Source organism: Rhinopithecus bieti, unplaced genomic scaffold (genome assembly GCF_001698545.2).
Source record: "Rhinopithecus bieti isolate Rb0 unplaced genomic scaffold, ASM169854v2 scaffold_2247, whole genome shotgun sequence".
NCBI classification, from domain to species: Eukaryota; Metazoa; Chordata; class Mammalia; order Primates; family Cercopithecidae; genus Rhinopithecus; species Rhinopithecus bieti.
The window spans coordinates 2,063,331-2,079,715 of NW_016803732.1; the positions used below are offsets into that span (position 1 = coordinate 2,063,331).

The 16,385-nt window shown below is 43.5% G+C and overlaps 1 protein-coding gene across 1 annotated transcript in view; it reads left to right on the plus strand.

Moving 5' to 3' along the window:
• Positions 1-16,385, plus strand: part of LOC108515307 (phospholipid-transporting ATPase IB) — a 128,159-nt gene that overhangs the window by 101,066 nt on the left and 10,708 nt on the right. The window contains exons 17-23 of the mRNA XM_017852053.1: positions 1,714-1,819; positions 2,557-2,639; positions 5,766-5,815; positions 8,023-8,092; positions 9,781-9,865; positions 10,785-10,924; positions 12,791-12,929. Of these exons, the coding sequence (XP_017707542.1) occupies positions 1,714-1,819; positions 2,557-2,639; positions 5,766-5,815; positions 8,023-8,092; positions 9,781-9,865; positions 10,785-10,924; positions 12,791-12,929 (673 nt within the window). The remainder of the gene's footprint in view (positions 1-1,713; positions 1,820-2,556; positions 2,640-5,765; positions 5,816-8,022; positions 8,093-9,780; positions 9,866-10,784; positions 10,925-12,790; positions 12,930-16,385) is intronic.

Sequence of the window (16,385 nt, forward strand, 5' to 3'; positions counted from 1 at the left end):
AATCTGTCTCAAGTTTATAGCCAGTTGCCTATTTAAAAGGGATGCATTAGAGACACTGATGTTAAAATAACCGCAGGAAAAGGCAGCTTGGTTATCACCCCTGCCTTGAACATAATTCTGGAAGTGCTAGCTCATGCAGACAGGTGAAAATTGAAAGTTTGTATATTGGGAGGAAAAGGGAAAACTTCTCATTTGTGGGTGAAATAATTGTCGACATTGAAAACCTAGGATAGTCAACGGCAATTCAGAGAACGAGTAGGAGCTCAGTGACCATTGGATATTAACTTACAAAAATCAACGTTTCTGCTTACATCCCAACAAGAAACTACTGTAAAATGTAATGGAAATGAGATTCCATTCATAATATAAAAGGCAATAGATAAAATGCCTTACACAGTACTTCATGTACAATGGTCACCAAAATAATTTTTGAGCAAATAAAATAATTAATAGACATATGCTAGGTCTTATATTTAGAATATTTAGAAGCTTTCAATACATAGGAAGACACACTGTTTTCTTAGATGGGAAGACAGCATTATTTTCCCACTAGTTATAAAAGTGCTGTAATACCAGTAAAAAAGTATACGTTTTTTCCCAGAGAGAATAAGAGAATTTTATTAAATACATATCCAGGGCAATTCTGGTTTTTTGTTGCTGTTCAAGAGTAATGGGTGAGAGATGCACTGCTTTACAGGTGTTAAGAGATTATAAACTTACAGAATGGACACTGCATAGAACAGATGTCGGGGAGGGGATGGGAGCCTGGAGACAGAAGCATCTTCTGTTTATGGGGCCTGAGGTACAGCGGTGGGGGAGGCAGAACACACACTTCTGGAGGATCTTGCGGGAGTGAGGCGGAAGCACGTGGGTGAAGCAGAAGCACAGGGGAGGTGGAAGCAGAGGAGCAAGTGGAAGCACGTGGTGAAGTGGGAGCACATGGAGAGGTGGAAGCACTTGGGCAAATGGAAGCACATGGGTAAATGGAAGCACGTGGGTAAATGGAAGCACGTGGGTAAATGGAAACACGTGGGTAAATGGAAGCACGTGGCCAAATGGAAGCACATGGGTAAATGGAAGCACGTGGGCAAATGGAAGCACGTGGACAAATGGAAGCACGTGGACAAATGGAAGCACGTGGGCAAATGGAAGCACATGGGCAAATGGAAGCACATGGGTAAATGGAAGCACGTGGGCAAGGCCGAGGCTCCTGGGCAGGCAGGGTGTGCTGAGGTACAGGAAGGCTCTTAGTCTTTTCTCTCCCCGTCTCTTGAGCTACAGNGGAAGCACGTGGCCAAATGGAAGCACGTGGGTAAATGGAAGCACGTGGACAAATGGAAGCACGTGGGCAAATGGAAGCACATGGGCAAATGGAAGCACATGGGTAAATGGAAGCACGTGGGCAAGGCCGAGGCTCCTGGGCAGGCAGGGTGTGCTGAGGTACAGGAAGGCTCTTAGTCTTTTCTCTCCCCGTCTCTTGAGCTACAGCGCAGGAGCTGCATCCCAAGAGAAACCCAGGGATTAGTGCGCGCGAGAACCGGCTTGGGGACTCCAGAGCGGTAGGAGGGGGCTCTGAGGTCCATATTAAGGACCTCTACCCTGTCCTACAGGGAGCAGCAGGATGACCGGATGTTAGGTGGGGATCTGCTTGTGTGAGCCCTGGTGCCTGTTGAAGGTGTTGTGACTGACACTAATCCCACCTCACGTTTGCAGCCCACAGCCCCTTGCATTCAGGAGTTCCTCACCCTTCTGGCCGTGTGCCACACGGTTGTTCCTGAGAAGGATGGAGATAACATCATCTACCAGGCCTCATCCCCAGGTGAGGGTTCTGGCCGGGTGTCCCCTGCTGGCCCCTTCTCAGGAGACTGGGTGTTGCAGTTATTCTTGGAGATGCTGCCATGTAGTCCGCCCCATAGACCCAGCTGTCTTCTGTTGGCCTCGTCCTGAGGCCAGGCTGTGGCTACAGGTGCAAAGCCGTAGAGAGCCCGGGGTGGGCTCTCCTGATTCTCATAACCCCTTTTTAACAGCAAAGGGAGGACCCCGGTTATGTTGCGTTTCCCGGCGGTGGTGATTGGGCCTGACAGAGCTCTGAAGAAAGAACACAGCTGGCTTCTTCCTCATCCTCCCCACCTCAGATTCTCCACCTGCTGGGGAAGCTGTGCATGGGGGTTCTCTTTACCCACTTCCTGGGGCTTGGGAATCCCACAGCACAACTAAAATACCGCCGTGCTCAGAGGAGATGTTTGGTGGGAGTCGTGGGACTATTACTTAGGTTTATTGGAGAGAACTTGATCCCAAGCGAGAGTAGCAAGAATAGAAATCATTCTTGTCCTGGTGAATTAGCATAGATCCAAGCCCTCCACCTAACAGAAGTGCTCATTTCAGAACCTGGTGGTAGGAAGAGCAAGTGTTTCTCTACCCTGAGTCCTTACTACTGCGCAGATGACACCAGGCCTCCTTCAGTAGAGTGGGTTTTGTCAATTTGCAAAGTGACACTGAACAGAATTCTGTCATTACCAGTGATATGTCAATGTTTCACCAACTCCCAATTGACAGATGAAGCTGCTTTGGTGAAAGGAGCTAAAAAGCTGGGCTTTGTCTTCACAGCCAGAACACCATTCTCAGTCATCATAGAAGCGGTGAGTAACACGTGTATGCACGTTTCAGATCACCTACTTTTGTGAAGATTGTGCATGTGAAATGGCATGTAGGTTGTAAGTGATAGCTAAACTTCTCTTTTGGTGAAAAATCAGACCTGTGAAAAACTGGAGTTAATAGGATATTAGCTTGTTTGAGTTGTTTTGCATTGCAGTACTGTTTCGCCCTTAAGGATGCTTTTCCACGTGTCTTTCATACACTGATGTGAAATTATTTGTAGCAAAGAACTTCACAAGTCTACTCTTTGTTCTATAATAATTGGGAAAATAACTTAGCAGCCCACTTGTCTTTGAGGGCAGGTTCTACATCTTTTTGTAGCCTCAGAGCCCAAGAGTTGTTACTCAGTGGAGCCTCACAGTCCACTGGGCCTCAGAAGTCTCTTCAGCTGGGAGAGGAGTCAGAGTTAAGATCTGTCTCTTTTTTTTTTTTTTTTTTGAGATGTAGTCTCACTGTGTTGCCCAGGCTGGAGTGCAGTGGTGCAATCTCGGCTCACTAAAACTTCTGCCTTCCAGGTTCAAGCAATTTTCCTGCCTCTGCCTCCCGAGCAGCTGGGACTGACTACAGGCACGTGCCACCACGCCTGACTAGTTTTTGTATTTATAGCAGAGAGGAGGTTTTGCCATGTTGACCAGGCTGGTCTCAAACTCCTGACCTCAAGTGATCCACCCGCCTTGGCCTCCCAAAGTGCTGGGATCACAGGCGTGAGCCACTGTGTCCGGCTTTGATCTCTTTTATCTGTGTGAGGGATCCCCCTGCAACTGAAGTCAAGGGGTTTACGTATTTTCTGATTTTCTTCTGAGTTTCCGTACCTACAGGCCAAAGGGAGAAATTTAGTGATAGAAAAATAATTATATCAACAAGAAGATCAAATACAGACCTTTGGAATGGGCATTAGGGGAAAATGGTGGTTACGACTGGTGAGGCAGTGGTGTTTTTCGTGATAACCAGTTAGAAGGGCTGTTTTCTTATTGTCTGGATTGATGATGAGGGTCTGGGGCTAGTCCCTGCCATCCCTTGCCTTTCCCTACCCCTCCATTTGGGGAAGACTCAGGGATTATAGTTTTTGGCTTTGTGGATGCATCCTTAAATCCATAGACCTTTAATGCATTTGAAATTCACTTCCAAATGGTATAATAACTTGATATTGTTCCTGACTTGGGAGTACTGTAGTAAGTTTTTTCTTTTAGTTATATGCAAAACCTATAAAATATCATATCTTATACAAAGTACCCATTTATTGGCATCTTCAGTTTCTTATGGAGTACAGAGATGAGATCATGTGGTCATGTTTACTTTTACTATGCTTATTTTAGTCAACAGAGGGAATTGAGCTTAGGGAAAGGTACCATCATTAAAAGTAGAATGAAGTACTGATTGAATATAGAATTTCACTTACAGAAGCTTTTTAAAAATGAGGTCTTTTCTCCCCTTCAGTTGGAGGAGAATTTTAATCTTAGCTGTAGGATTTTCAGTTGTGTGGGTGCTGCCGCATGTCTCTGCATTGCAAAAATCGAGGTTGGGAGTTGGGGGCTTGGATCATAGGTGAGAGAGGCAGAAGAGAACAGGTGCGCACCACTTCACTCACAATGCCAGGTAAATGTGGAACCTAGAGAGCCTATTGGTGTCGTCCTCCTGGTGTTATATGCTGCATTGACCCCTCTTTGTTACCTCATTACAATTTTAAGGTCGTATTTCTGGGGGTCACAAAAGACTACCTGATTAGTTAGGACTCGTAAATAACAATAATAAAAAGAGTCCCTTTCAACCATTCATCAAACCACCAATTCTCAAATTACAGGTTTTGCATATAAGTAAAAGAAAAAACTTACTGCTGTACTACCAAGTCAGGAACAAATTCTCAAATTCCTACATATTTACATGAAGTGTCCTCACCAATAGTCAGAACAGCCACGTCCATGGGCTGCATCTGGAGGTGGTTGGTATAACTGTGGTGCAGAGAGGAGGTGGCCCCTGGGAGTGGCAGCCCTGGTGCTGGGTGGTGGTGGTAGCACTGGGTGTCTTCTGAATGGGGACATGATGAAAAGTTGGGACAGTCTGTGGAGAAAGGGAACTCGGAATTCATGGTTCCGAGGAGGTGAATAAAGATTGAGGAAGGCTGGGTGAAGTGGATCATGAGTTGTTTTGTGGGCTGCAAAGAGAAGGAGTGGAGAGTTGTGGGTGTGAAGATCAAGATTCCGTCATCTACTTGGTAATTTGAATGTGTTACTTCATTGATTACTTCTCTGAGCCCTAGAAGACAAATGCTTTTGCCATGCATAAGAAAGTCACACACTTAGAGGCAGAAACTGGATTCAAACTTACATGTATTGGATGCCAAAGGCCACATTCTTTCCACTGTGAAGTGCTGGGGAAATGGAAAGATTAGATTAAAAATTTGAAAATAGTGTACACACCATCTGGAATTTTTAGATGGGAAAAAATTGTGAATATTGACATTCTAACTTGAAAGAACCCAAAGAAAAAGAGCGTTTCATTGATTGCTCTGAGACCAGGTACGGATTCACCATCTCTTTATCTGCAAATTCAAAACCCAAATGCCTTTGAATTCCAAAAGATTTTTTCCTAAGCTTGGTGAATAGTTATTTGGCAGCAAAACCTAATCAGAAGCAATGAGGCTGTTTATGATCTTTATGAATCTCACTTCCTGTGATATGCATACATTTTGCTGGAGAACGTGGATGTGTTGTATAACAGCATGTTACCCCAGACCTTGCTGGGGACATTATGGTAGATGGTCTAGAATATGCGTATATTTTTATGAAATTTGTAAAATCCTGAATTCAGAAGCATAACTGGGCCAAAGGTTTCTGACGGACCTGTGCAGCTGGTGTCCTTTATCTCCATCTCTTGGAAGTGTCTACACCAGTCACCTGTTAGGACAGCCATAGCACTGAAGAAACATGAGAAACTTCCACCAGAAGAGGGAGCTCTGACCCCACCAGACTTGTGAGAAAACTAGTACATGTTGCAAAGGGCTAGGAGGTGGGAAGAGAGAGAGAGCCTACGTCTGTTTATGTTTTGGAGACAATTGCTTTCATATTCTAATACTCTGCACCTTGGGTAAGAGCCTATTTTTCTTCGTTTAGATGGGACAGGAACAAACGTTCGGAATCCTTAATGTCCTGGAATTTTCTAGGTATGTTTCTCTTTCATACATTTGAAAGAAAATAATTTATTTACCAACTTCATCAGAGTGTTTACATGATTGTATGGTATGATCCAATATAGTACTTAAGTATTAAATATAATAAATGTATCTCCATAAACTCTCTTCTCCTTGGAATTTGTGACTTTCATTAAGGAAAGTGAAGCAGGTTATTTTTCTTTGTTTTACTCAAGAGAAATGCTCTCCTTCCATGTCCTCCTTTTTCTTTAGATTGCCAGAGCCTGATGCTCTTGCATCAGCAGCTGCAGACATGTCTGAATAGTTTGGCGCATGTGATGAGGGCATTATTTTCATTGGCGTTTCCCAAGTCCCATGAGGTCATTCCTCTTACTCCATCTGAGCGCTCCTCTGGAGATCTGAGAAACTGACAAATGATGACAGATGAAATCAGTTTATCTCATTAGAGGCTGGGTCCACGTAGGGCAGTTTTCCTGGACTTACTCGGAAGCATTCTTCCCCAGTACAATTTTGAAAAGTAAGACCCAGGAATATTTGTTGGACTTTTTTTGTTCACATAGAACATTCATTGTTATAAGGAAACATATCTTAATTTTTTGTTTCTTTGCCTCTTTTTAACATGGAATTGTCAGTACTAAAGCAAAGTTCTGTTGCTATCTCAAAAGCATCTTTTCCTATGATTAAAATTAGGTGGAGTTTTCAATAACCTTTGTTAAATGATTCACAAATTGTTTGCTCTATTTTGTAAGCTATTTTAAAATAAGGATTAGTTTTGTATCTTTGTATAGGAAATACTTTCCAGCCCTAGTCTTTAGTTTTAGGACTGCAGGCTTGGACTTGGAACCATGGGGAGGGGAGGAGGGATGGTTGATGATGGTGGTGGCTCATGTAGGAAGTGGTGACAGTGTCCCTGCGTGTGGAGGTGAGCGACGTGCTAGGCATCTCTCTAGACTGTTTCGTGCCCCATCTTTTGTTGGAAACTGCAGTGCCCTGTGACTGCATTAACTGGGACCAGCAGTTATTGGACAGGCAAGGAGGAGGAGAAAAGAGAGTTAGATAAAAACAGGTGACTATGGATAGAGACACAAGGATGTATTAAAATGTATTTATGGGAGAATAAGAAGGAGCAGAAAGATAATTTGTGGTTATAGTGGTGAGTCTATTTGTTTTTCATGGACTCATCTCTTTTCCAGTGCCAGTTAATCTTGATAATACTCCCTTGAAGTAGTTGCTTTACACATTGAGAAACTGAAACATGGGTTTTGAGTACTGCCAGGAGTGTCTACCTGTAAGACGGTTGACAGAGAAGGCAAATCCAGGTCAGCTAGAGCGCTATGGGTTAGGATGTGGGCATTTATCCAGAACTGAAGAGAGCCTCTCCCCCACTCTTAGAGACTTATAGTCCATTGGGAACCACCACACTGAAAGGCCACAGAGATGGGGGGTGTAGGGCCTCCTGTAGTTGGAGTGTGCTTCAGGAGGTTGAAATGCTGTTGGCAAAGGAGGATCAGAATGTGTAGAAGAGGAGAATGGTGAGTCCCGTGTGTGCTCAAAGCCTGGTGGTCGTGCATGGGAGTGTTGGTGGGAGATGAGGCGAGGCTGCACAGGTGGACGGAGAGCAGTAAGAAGAATTCGTAGGCGGTGGAGACTCACTGAGGACTCGGTGGGTGAGGATGGGCCAGGAGGAAAGACCGTGTGAGGAAGTGTAGATGCTGCGGTGAGCGGGGAGAGAGTTCCTTGGTGCTGAGTTGGGAGTGTTCTGTGGATTTGTGATTTCTTTTACTCCAGTTAAAAGATGACACAGGGAGGAGCTTCTGAGTTAAGTGGATCTATACCGAGTCTCCCACTTTTGTACCTACTAGGCACGTTACTTGATAGCTTAGAGGTGGAAAATAAAGAATATTTTTAGAGAGTAGAGTCAGAAGTCAATCGGATGTGGACTGTCAGTGCTAGAATTCTCCTTTTCTGTTTTTCCTACTGCAAATAGCGGTGCTAGTCCATTTTCATGGCAGGGAAAGAAATAGGCATATGTTCATTAGATGTAAATAAAAAGAGTAGGAGATACACGGTTAGGCCCTACTTTGAAGAAAAAGGCAGGGAAAGATAGACCTTGGCCATTTTAGGAACCCCAGACCATCTTTTGTTTTGACTGGTGTTCAGCTGGGGACGTGCATCCTGTAAACAGACCAGTGAAGACTTTATTTTTTTCACTCCCCCAGTGACAGAAAAAGAATGTCTGTAATTGTCCGAACTCCTTCAGGACGACTTCGACTCTACTGTAAAGGGGCTGTAAGTATCGGAGAAGCGGTGTGCACAGCCGAGTTCTTGGCAGCTTTGTTAATCTGCTGCCTTTCCTAACTGCTTTCCTCATCACTCCCTGACTGTTTGTCCAGAGTGGAAAGACTCTTTCAGGTGGGCTGTGAAGTTGACTTCGTAGTAAAAGCCCACTGAAGATAATGGTGGTTCAGGGCAGTGTGGCAAAGATGGTCAGTGCAAAGCTTACTTTTAGCCAATCGTTGGTTTCAGAAACAGTGACTCCATGTGTCATGCAAAATCCTTGGAATATGAATTCTTACTCCGGTTTTACCAGCATCGTGTTTTGACTTTGGGAAGATAAAGTAATTTGTGTTGACCTATGATAATCTTAAGTACTGTGATATATATTGGTTCTCTAGCACCTCTTCTTCTCAATTGTTATGGTTTTTTTTTTTTTTTTTTTTTTTTTTTTGTACATTATAGAGAGCCGTGTTGTAGGTACAAAGGCAATGCCCATGTGTAGCTGCATTATTACTGCCCCTTTTAGTCAGTTTCCTAGGTCAGGCTTTTGTCCTGTGTACCTTCTAGTAGCCAAATCTAAATGATTTATTTCAAAGGAAAAATGTTATTGCTTATGAATCTTAAGACTAGATCCTGTTAAATTGTAGTCTTATGTATTGAGGGAAAGAATTATTAAACTTATTTTATTTGACTATGTCAAGAATACAAAGCTCTCCTAGGATTAATTAGTGGTTGACAGTATTACTAATCTTTACCAGTTGTGGCAAGAGGAGTGGTTTTATTTGAGTACATGATGACTAGAGCTTTTTACAAATGAGAGAATGCATGGGAATTTTAAAGGCATTATATTTGGACTTGCTAAAGAATTCTGTGTTTATGGCAAAATGAATTGAGCTCATCTAGGTTTTGTTCTCATATGATATATTTTTAAAACTTTTTGTTTATTCATTTGCTATTGTGTTCCAAGTACCACATTGAGTACAACAGGTGTCAGTATGAGGTGGTAGAGAGAGGAGGGCTGTCAGTATAGAAGAGGTACATATGAAAAGGCTGCAAAGGTGTATTTTATTTTTATAGGATTTAATTCTCTCCAAAACCAAACTCAGTTTAAAAACATTTTTTTAGAAGCCTAAAACTATGCAATTTGTAACATATTTGATGGATTATCTGTGGGGTCTGGTCCCCTAACCCTTCTTGTCAGTCATGGAAATAGTTGTAGACAGATGAGCTGTGCACCTGTGTGTTTCTCAACAGAACTGAGTTCAGCGCCCAGTGGGTTGTGCCCTCTATGCTTAGGATTGCCTCCCGTGTTGGGAAGCAAGGTTGTATTTGAGTAACTTAGGATGTGCATTTTACCCTTTCCCCTTCTGCACAAGCACCTGATAAACTTTGGGATATGAGTTTTGCAAATTTTGGTGAATATAGGCCCCCTTGTGTTCCGATGATTCTCCCGTACTTCTGGTTCTCCCCAGCATATTTTTGTTTGGCTTTTAAGATACAGATTTCGGTTTTGTTGGACACATTCATACCCAATTTGTTTTCCAAAGCTCATGCCTGAGCCCAGCCAAATGCTAAATTCCTACTTACCCACTCGGGTATTCTCATGCATGTTAGATAAACAGAAACAAAGCTGTGCTTAGCATGCTGGCTGGAAGGTTTACTGAAGGGTTTGCCAGTCACAACGTTTCCCTATTTTATAGGATAATGTAATTTTTGAGAGACTTTCAAAAGACTCAAAATATATGGAGGAAACATTATGCCATCTGGAATACTTTGCCACGGAAGGTAAGTGGAATTTGGAAATGCTGTTTTTGGCTATTGGAGCTGTACTTTCAAGCATGTTGTCTTGATTTCCAGGAGCACATTCTTCCAGTGCCTGCCCCATCCCCTCCTGTGCCCATGGCAGTGACAAGATGCATAGCCAAATCCAAACTCAGTTACCTGTAGATGCCTCTGTCACTCATCAGCACTGGAGCCAGAGGGAGAGGCAGGCCAACGCACAGCATGTAGAATCACCTTTAGTTACTAGTCCCCTTCTCAGAAAACTCATGTGGTTATTTTCCGGTTCCTCTCTTGGTGTCCTTATGTCACTGGCTTATCCATGACTTAAGGAAATAATAATTCATGGAACCCATAGTGAGCAGGAAAGGAGTTCTCTGGAAGACTGTAAATGACACTGGTGTCAGGTGTTTCTGCTAGCGAATGTCATGATACTCAGCATGATAGCTGGAGCCATGCTGAAGTGCTGACTGCTGCTTTCTGACCTCTGGCTCTGCATGCATGCACATGTGAGTACACACTGACACACATGCATGGGTGTGGCTCCTTGAAAGCCTGGATCTTTCATGGGATAGCACATGGGGCCTTTCCTTGCTGTCTTGAAACACACTTCCCACCTCCTCTGCTTGCTGAAACCTGCCTACTGTGCATGGATCATGCACAGCCGCTGAACCTCTCTGCCACGGAGAATTCACTATTCTGACTTCTTGTGCACTCAGACTTACAGAAGAGGTAGTTTATATTAGAATACAGGCGAGTTGTTTTTAAATTTCCCTTGGTAGATGTGGGAGTGTTGAATTAGAATGACCTAAAGTACCGAGTCTCTTCAATTTTTTTGAGCATACTGATGGGAAAGGGAGCACAGGCTGTCCCCTAGGAGATCACGCGTTCTGCCTGCCTCCATTCACCAGTGGCTGTCTTGCAGGCTTGCGGACTCTCTGTGTGGCTTATGCTGATCTCTCTGAGAATGAGTATGAGGAGTGGCTGAAAGTCTATCAGGAAGCCAGCACCATATTGAAGGACAGAGCTCAACGGTTGGAAGAGTGTTACGAGATCATTGAGAAGGTAACCGCACACAATACAGTCTTCACGGCTCCATGAAGGACTTAACCACCTATTTCACAAAGTCTTTGACCAAGAATCCTTTTACTGTGTAGGGATGTTCTCTTTTCTTGTGTCTTAATGGACCAGTAGCTCTGAGTCATTTTCTTTGCTTTAGGAAGCACTTGATTTGCATGGTCTCTCTGAAAGGTCTAGCCACCCTCAGCTAAACATTATTGATAGCTTCAGAAATATGAGGTCAAAAACAGCATCAATGACTTTGCTTAAGATTAGGCTTAATGAGATTAGCTCACGCTGTTGAGTTACAGGAGCAATCAGAATGCTGTGGAGGTGGGTTAGATGTTGTAATGCTAAGCTTTCTCGCACTAACTTACTTTAATGATACTTAAGCTTTGCAATGGCTGCTCCATGTTGCCTACTTTGATTTTATTGTTGTTGTTGTTCTTTTCAGTTTATCCTAAGGCATTAGCTCACTTTCAATTTATTGGTTTCCTTCAAGTGTGGGAGCCAGATTGCAGCTTTTTCTGTTTCATGTTGGCAGCCATAGGGCCATCCAATTTCCAGTTTCTATCACTTTTTTTTTTTAATATAGAGATGGAGTTTCCCTCCGTTACCCAGCACCCAGGCTAGAATGTAGTGGTGCAGTCATAGCTCACTACAGCCTCAAACTCCTGGGTTCATGCTAACCTCCCACTTCAGCCTTCCGAGTAGCTGGGACTGCAGGATCATGCTACCATGCCTGGCTAAGTTTCACTTTTTTTTTTTTTTGTAGAGATGGGATCTTGCTATGTTGCCCAGGCTGCTCTGAAACTCCTGGGCTCAAGTAGCCCTCATGCCTGGGCCTCCCAAATCCCAAAGTGCTGGGATTACAGGTGTGAGCCACCATGTCTGGCCCAGTTTCCATAACTTTGAAAACATCGCCTATTAACTTTTTTTCATTCCTCTGTTGGTTTTAAAAAATTCTCCTCTGCTTTTTTATACAGTTTTTGGTTTAAGTTTTATATTCAGTTATGTATATTCAGTCATTTTAATGTACTGAATTAAAATGAACTGAAAAAAACTGAATTCAGGTGTTTATTTGCCCTGTTTTACTGGAAATAGCCCACATTATTTTTAGAATTAGAAAAAAGTAATTAAATAGGTGACGTGCCTATGGTGGGTGCTCAAGAGGTAGCTGGATCTTCCCACAGTCTGTGACCAAGCAGAGGTGCTATATCCTGGAGAGACTTGGGATGTGGGTACATGGAGCAGGCCCTTTGTGTAGTCTCTGAAATCTGCCAGACCAGCAGGCACAGCACAGGCAGCCCGAGGGAACCACACATCCACACCCATCCTCAATGTGAGCTGATCTGCCCTGGACCTTAAAGAGCTCCAAAAGGGGCAACGTTTTATAGCTACCCTCCATCTTAAGATACTTGGATGTTTTTTTTCTCTCACTGTTAAATCCTTAGCACCACAAGTCTCTTATTCCTATTTTGCTGTATCATCTAGAATTAGTTCTCATCATCGTTTGTTAAATGTGATATAATGTGCTACTCATTTGTGGACTGAAAGGGAGGGCTCAGGTACTGTCAGTGTCCTTGAGATAACCTGCCCATCTGCCCTGCTGCCAGATGGTTTCTATTCTAACAAGCTCCTGTATCGAGAAATCAGTGATGAATACTGCGCGGCCTGTGTCTGTAGAGTGAGTCCATCACTGCAAGGCATTTGGAAATGCCACCCATCCAGATGCCGTCTGCAGACATAGGTGTAAAATAGAGGAAATAGAACAACTGTCTCAGAACAGTTTGATTGCCTTTCTTTGCCAGAATTTTAGTGCTGTTCTTAAGTATGTGCCAGTCTTTAACTGAGGATATTTTTTCAATCTAGAATTTACTGCTACTTGGAGCCACAGCCATAGAAGATCGCCTTCAAGCAGGAGTTCCAGAAACCATCGCAACTCTATTGAAGGCAGAAATTAAAATATGGGTGTTGACAGGAGACAAACAAGAAACTGCAATTAATATAGGTAATGATTTTTACAAATAATTTCCTGATGCTGCCTTTTGTATTAGTTTTTCGAGTATCTTGTAAATGTGTCTAAATGTTTCTCAAATTCATTGACCCATGGCGTTTTACAGGACTCTTCATTCACAAGGCTAAGAAAAATGGACCCGAATCAAATGAAGATGCCCTCATTCCTGTTACAAACATTAAAACCATCATAGTTCCTAGAAAGGGTTAGACACACTTACGTAGGGCATAGAATTCAAGACGTGACAGCTTTCATTTTCTTTTTGCTTTCTTCACAAGATTTTAGTCTGAGACGAAGCATGTTTTCACTAGGTTTAAATATGCCTTATTTTATGTAATTATAACCATTTTAATAGTTTTGCCCATTAATGGACTTTTCTAAGAGCCTTGCATCTTGCCCTGCCCAGCTTCGATGACAACTTCCTTGCTTACAGAGCATCACAGAGATGAAACTTGAAGAAAAGGAATTTAAGTCAGGATAACTATGCCATTGTTAAAGGAGCACATTTTAAGTTTGAAAAGGAGTTGAAGCTACTCGTTTTTTAAAAATCTAATCTTGATTATTTGAAATATTTAAACATTATCTGGCACTGCATTTTTTTTTTTTTTTTTTTTTTTTTTTTTTTTTTTGAGACGGAGTCTTGCTCTATTGCCCAGGCTGGAGTGCAGTGGGGCCATCTCGACTCAGGGCTGCAAGCTCTGCCGTCCCGGGTTCATGCCATTCTCCCTGGCCTCAGCTCCAGAGTAGCTGGGACTACAGGCGCCCCGCCACCACACCTGGCTAATTTTTGTAATTTTTAGTAAAGAGGTTCGGGGTTTCACCTGTAGCCAGGATGGTCTCGAATCTCCCTGATCTTGTGACACCCCGCCTCGGCCCTCCCAAAAGTGCTGGGGATTCTACAGGCATGAGCCCAGCGCATGCCTTGGTCTGTCTGGTACTTTGATGCACCGCATTATAAGTGTAACAAGACCCGTGGTGCTATGTGGTAAAATTGAAGCACATAAGGACTGGCATAAACTTATAATATCTCGCTAAAGTAGACTTTTCTCCCTCTCTCTTCTCCTCTCCTCACTTCTTCTCCGAGATAGAGCCTCTCTCCTGTTCACTCCAGGCCCCTGGGTGGCAGTGGGGGGCGCAATCTCGGCTCACTTTTGTAAGCTCAGCCTCCTGGGTTCATGCATTCCCTGCCTCAGCCTCGCCGGAGTAGCTGGGACTTACAGGCGCCGGCCACCAACACCCAAAGCTAATTTTTTTGTATTTTTAGTACAGAATGGGGGGGGTTTCACGGGTATTAGCCAGGATGGTGCTCCATCTCCTGAACGCGGCTCCGTGTATCCACGCCTCCTTGCGCCCCCAAAGTGTGGGAATTAACAGGCATGAGCGCACTGCGCTCCGTGCCTGGCCGATAGTGGACTTCTATTTCTATATCGTGTTCTAGTCTGTGGCTCTGTGTGTTAGGAGGAAACCTACTAGCAGCCTTCTGTAGTTCAAAGTGAGGTGTAGTGGCCTTCAGAGTAGTCTGGCTTGAATATTCTCAACATAATCCAGTGGTGTCGCCTTTCCTGAAAACCTGATGCTTTGTTTGCATCTTTGTCCTACAACCTCAAGTTAGTAAATAATACGCTGCCTGTTGGGTAAATTGAATTAAAAAAAAAAAAAAAGACAAAAGCGTATAATCGTTCTTGTCAGGGATATACTTAATTAAAATGGAAGTTGGGCTCCCAAAGCAAAGCTGAAGTTAGCTCACAAGAGAGTGACATAGGATTCCATGAAACAGTTCGCTGAAAATCAGCCATAGATTTTTGCTTCGCTGGATTTGTTTTTTTTTTTGTTTTTTTTTGTTTTTTTTTTTTTTTTTTTTTTGAGGCGGAGTCTCGCTCTGTCGCCCAGGCTGGAGTGCAGTGGCCGGATCTCAGCTCACTGCAAGCTCCGCCTCCCGGGTTCCCGCCATTCTCCTGCCTCAGCCTCCCAAGTAGCTGGGACTACAGGCGCCTGCCACCTCACCCGGCTAGTTTTTTGTATTTTTTGTAGAGACGGGGTTTCACTGTGTTCGCCAGGATGATCTCGATCACCTGACCTTGTGATCTGCCCGTCTCGGCCTCCCAAAGTGCTGGGATTACAGGCTTGAGCCACCGCGCCCGGCCTGTGTTCCTGGATTTGTGCTGGTTGTCACTCAGATGCTTGGTTTTGGAGAAGAGTATGATGGTATTTTAGTGCAGAATCATCACTGCTAGTAGAAAATACAAACCCCAAGCTTACAGCGCTTTGATGATGTGGCTGGCATTTTTACAGATGAAGAATAACACATTTGCTTTTTGTATACTATGTTTCTGTATAAGTATATAGATTGGCCCTTTATGTGTTATTTTTCATATGAGTTTGGCCTAAAACACCTGCTATGGATCTGCGGCCCCTGTTCTTCACAGATGGCATGCTAAGTCGACTGCCACCCTGAAATACTTACCTAAAATGTAGGTGGCATGCCTTCCACCCTCTTAGAGCAATGTGAAAAAACAGTGGGTAATTGATCAAGTTAAAATTGAGCTGTATTATAACTTTAACCTGCAAACAATACCTCAAATTTGCCCTACTATCACAATATAGCCTGCATAGAGTTTTTTGATGATGGGCCATAAAATACAGTATCTTGGGTTAATAAAATGATGACTTACTCAAAAAAAAAAAAAATTAGCTGTAAAGTGGTAACCTTTCTTAGTTTTCCAGATCTTGAGTGTTCCTGCTGGCCTAATAACCTGTGCATGTCGCTGGTCCTAGACTAAACTATCTTCAGTGTGTTCTTGGATGTGCCCTGGCTGGAAAAGGGCCACAGCTCCCTCTTACTGCCTCTCATCCACACTACACTGTCCAGCCCCTGGGAGCACATGCAGCCTTTTTTTTTTCATGTTCATTTTGTTATACCTGAGTCTATCTAGCTAAATTTGGGATAAACACTGAAAAGCACTGAAAATCAACCCAGAAAACACAAATGGATTATTAATTGAAAAGGAAAGTTTTACTTGTATGCGATGAGGCTGCTCTGAGCCTTATGAGATAATTGATACCATTCCAAACAATTTTTAAAAAATGATTATTACTATTTTTTACTTTTTTCTAAGAGGGTGTAGTCATGTGTAGTTCTGGTGCCAGAACCACTCACATCATTTGCTATTTCTTTTCTTTTTTTGAGACGGAGTCTCGCTCTGCCGCCCAGGCTGGAGTGCAGTGGCCGGGTCTCAGCTCACTGCAAGCTCCGCCTCCTGGGTTTACGCCATTCTTCTGCCTCAGCCTCCCGAGTAGCTGGGACTACAGGCGCCCGCCACGTCGCTTGTCTAGTTTTTTGTATTTTTTAGTAGAGACGGGGTTTCACCATGTTAGCCAGGATGGTCTCGATCTCCTGACCTCGTGATCCTCCCGTCTCGGCCTCCCAAAGTGCTGGGATTACAGGCTTGA